Here is a 3,084-nt window from a genome sequence, read left to right as displayed (position 1 = left end):
GTTCTTAAAGAGCTAACTGAATGGAAAACAGCCATCTGGGGCTGGAAACCCTTATGACATTCTGGGAAATGTATGGGGTTTAAAAGGATTATGCAGGGTGATGTGACATTCAAAATTCCGAAACTCTGAACTGAAGCCTAAATGAGAATATGTTAAATTCACCCATTCCAAAACACAGCACAGTTGACTCGGACCCTAGAGCCCAGCTGTAGCTCAGGGTGTCCACACTGCAGCCTGTCCGTGGAAAGTCTGCCGACCACTCCCTGCTGAGAAAGTCCAGCCAACCCAATCAGCCTACCAGCAGGCTGTGGCACAAGGTCCAGGTCTAAGCCCAGGCACCAGCCAGGGTTCCCTTTGGCCGGCCCTCCTATGGTTGAACAACAATCATGGAGAGCCACAGGGAGAGCGGCATTGGGTCCAGTATGGCCACTCCCTGGTCCTCCACAACACTGGTTGCACACTCTTCAACACAAGAAAATGGTGTGCAGAAACAAGGGCCTGACACAGTAGGCTGTTGAGCAAGGAACAGAAAGCATCAGGGGACAGGTGGAACTGCTGGCTGGTCTCCACCTCTCCCAGAGGGCAGAGGCTGCAGAGCTTCTGCAGACTAAGTAGAGACGTGTCAGAATTACCTTTCCAAAAAGAAGGCAGTAAAGGAGGACTTCAAGCAGCCACAACTGCCAGCAGGCCTGCGACCTCCAGATATCAGGCGCTTGACCATGACCATGTCGGTTAAGCAGAACACACAAGTGTCTTCTGGAGCGAGAGCAGACAGCTTAACGCTGCTAACTGGTCCTCTTACTCTTCTCTGCTCTGAGCAAGTGATCCTGAAAGGCATGGACAAAGTTGGTCAGATTCACTGGAGAAAACACGAGCCAGTGAAGACGTCCCGGCTCGCACTGGGCCTCCCTCCAAAGGCTGGCTGCCCCACCCCTGGCACCTGGGTAACGCTGCTCTGGGGCCATCCACACAAAACGATTTACGCACCCCCCACCCGCAAAACACACACACACACACACACACACACACACACACACACACAAGCTGCATTGGGCTAACTCAAACGCACCCCTAACGAGCAACCCCACAGGTGTGACTGGGTTGGACACTCCCAGCAAGGGAGGGAAGGCCCCCCTGGGTCCTTGCCAGCGGCAGGGTGCCGCCTGGGCCTCCGCCTCATTTCTCCATCCGCGGGGAAGTCGGAGCGGCCCCCACCAACCACCACCACGCAACCAGATTGATTCTCGCACTTCAAATCCCCGCTGCCGGGGCCCCATCTGTGTGCTGACGCGAAAAGCCGCCCTCGAGCAGCCGGCCCGCGGAGCGTCTTGGGTTCTCCCAGGCCCGCGCTCACGCCTCCCCAGGCCGCCCCCGCCCCCGCGGGCCGCGCCTTACCGCCAGTGTCCTCGAAGCGCGAGGGCGGGCGGTCCCGCAGCGTGGCACTCCAACCCTCGCTGGCCTCGTCCTCGTCGGACTCCTGCGCTTTGGGGGCGCCGGGAGGCGGCGAGGGGCCGGGGCGCTCGTGTTCGTGGTCTGAGGAGGCGGCCGAGGAGGAGCGCGAGACGGCGGACGTGCTGTAGAAGGGGTTTCCGCCGCTGTCCGGACTGGACTCGCCGAACACGTCGTCCCAGATGAAAAGGCTCTCGTAGCGCCCGCGGGCCGTCTCGAGCAGCTCGGGCGCCCTCCTACGCGCGCTCCCGCCGACCTCGGCCATGGCCCCGGCCGCCGCCCGCGCGCCCGCTCCCCACAGCGCCTCCCAGCCGCACGCGCCGGGCCCTGGCCTGCGCCGCGGCCCGCCGCCCCCCACCAGCGCAGCCCGCAGCACAGTGCCCGCCGCCCCGCCGTCTTGGTCGCCTCGGGCCCAGCGCCCGAGGAAGCGCCCTGGGAGCTCGGGCGCCGCAGGCTGCAGGCCCCGGCGGGACGCAGGGCGCGCGGGCGGGAGGCAGGGGCTGCGGCTGGGCCTAGGCGCGGCCGCTACCGCCGCCACCGCCGCCGATGCGTCTCCTCAGCGCCCGCTGTCCCCGCGCGCCCTCCCCCGGCACCCCGCGCTCCCTGGCCAACCTTCCGGGGCGCGAGCAGCCAGAGACGGACCCCGCCTCCTCGCACCTCCGGCCCGCCGGCCAATGGGGAGCAGGCCGGGGCGGGGCCCGCGAGGGGCACGCCCCACACCCCTTGGCCGAGCGGGGCGAGGATAGCGGCGGCGGCAAGGGAGAGGGCGGCCGGTGGCTTCCTCGCCTGCGGGACGTGTGGCCCGGGTTGGCCTCCCGCAAGCCCCGCGCGGCCCCGCAGCGGGGAGGGAGGAACCGAGTGGGTGTCGGGGATTGGGGGGGACGCAGCCGGTCTTCCCGCCACCCGAGCCGGCTCAGGGAGCGTGAAGCCCGCGCTCTCGGTCCGCTTCCGCAGTCGGCGCCGGCGGCCGCGGGGAGCTGTCCGCCCCGGTGGTTCTGAACCAGGCGCTGCGGAAATTCCAGGTAGGCGCCTGGCCCGAGGGTCACAATTCCCGAGGCTGCTGTGGCTGCTGCTACTTCCGTGCTCCACAGCCGGCTGTGCCTTGAGCTCTTGCAAGCACAAGGGCTATCTGGCTTCCTGGAGCCTTGCTCTAATAAGGAGCCCGCCTTGCCGGTTCATTCCTGGGGTAAGGTGGTGACTCAGTTTCGCGTCAATACCCCTGTAATTTGAGGGGTCAACATCCGATCTTAGTCATTCCTCCCGTCTTTGACCTTTGACATCTTTAAACTCAAAATATTCATTACCTTCCAAATATTAATTACTCTAACACCACGATTGCAACATCTTCACCCATACATTTGACACACTTGTCTGTTAAAATACGGCACAATCACCCAGGCTTCAGTGTTCTGATAAACAATAGATCAGAAAAGTTTCATCCATCCCTCTGCCTTGGCCAGGAGTGCGTGGCACTCATTCCGTTGATGACGATACATATGATCGGGCGTTTCTTGCTCCTCTCTCCCTCCCACAATAATGCAATAAGTCACAATGATGGTAATTGGGCCATAAAGTCACTTGCACTCTAAAATAAAATAAATCCACAGAGATGTGAAGGGCTTGCAAATCCTACTG

The 3,084-nt window shown here is 62.4% G+C and overlaps 1 protein-coding gene across 1 annotated transcript; it reads right to left on the bottom strand.

The window, feature by feature from the left end:
- Positions 1–673: 673 nt before the first annotated feature.
- Positions 674–1,724, bottom strand: LOC132009071 (piggyBac transposable element-derived protein 5-like). Its single transcript, XM_059387476.1, has 2 exons — positions 1,396–1,724; positions 674–827 (listed from the first exon to the last, which is right to left on the bottom strand). The coding sequence occupies exons 1-2, from the start codon at positions 1,712–1,714 to the stop codon at positions 799–801; spliced, it is 348 nt and encodes a 115-aa protein (XP_059243459.1). The 5' UTR covers positions 1,715–1,724; the 3' UTR covers positions 674–798.
- Between the last annotated feature and the right edge of the window lie 1,360 nt (positions 1,725–3,084).

Source organism: Mustela nigripes, unplaced genomic scaffold (assembly GCF_022355385.1).
Source record: "Mustela nigripes isolate SB6536 unplaced genomic scaffold, MUSNIG.SB6536 HiC_scaffold_4139, whole genome shotgun sequence".
NCBI classification, from domain to species: Eukaryota; Metazoa; Chordata; class Mammalia; order Carnivora; family Mustelidae; genus Mustela; species Mustela nigripes.
Note: the sequence above shows the minus strand (reverse complement) of the source record. Positions and strands in the feature narration are given on the sequence as shown.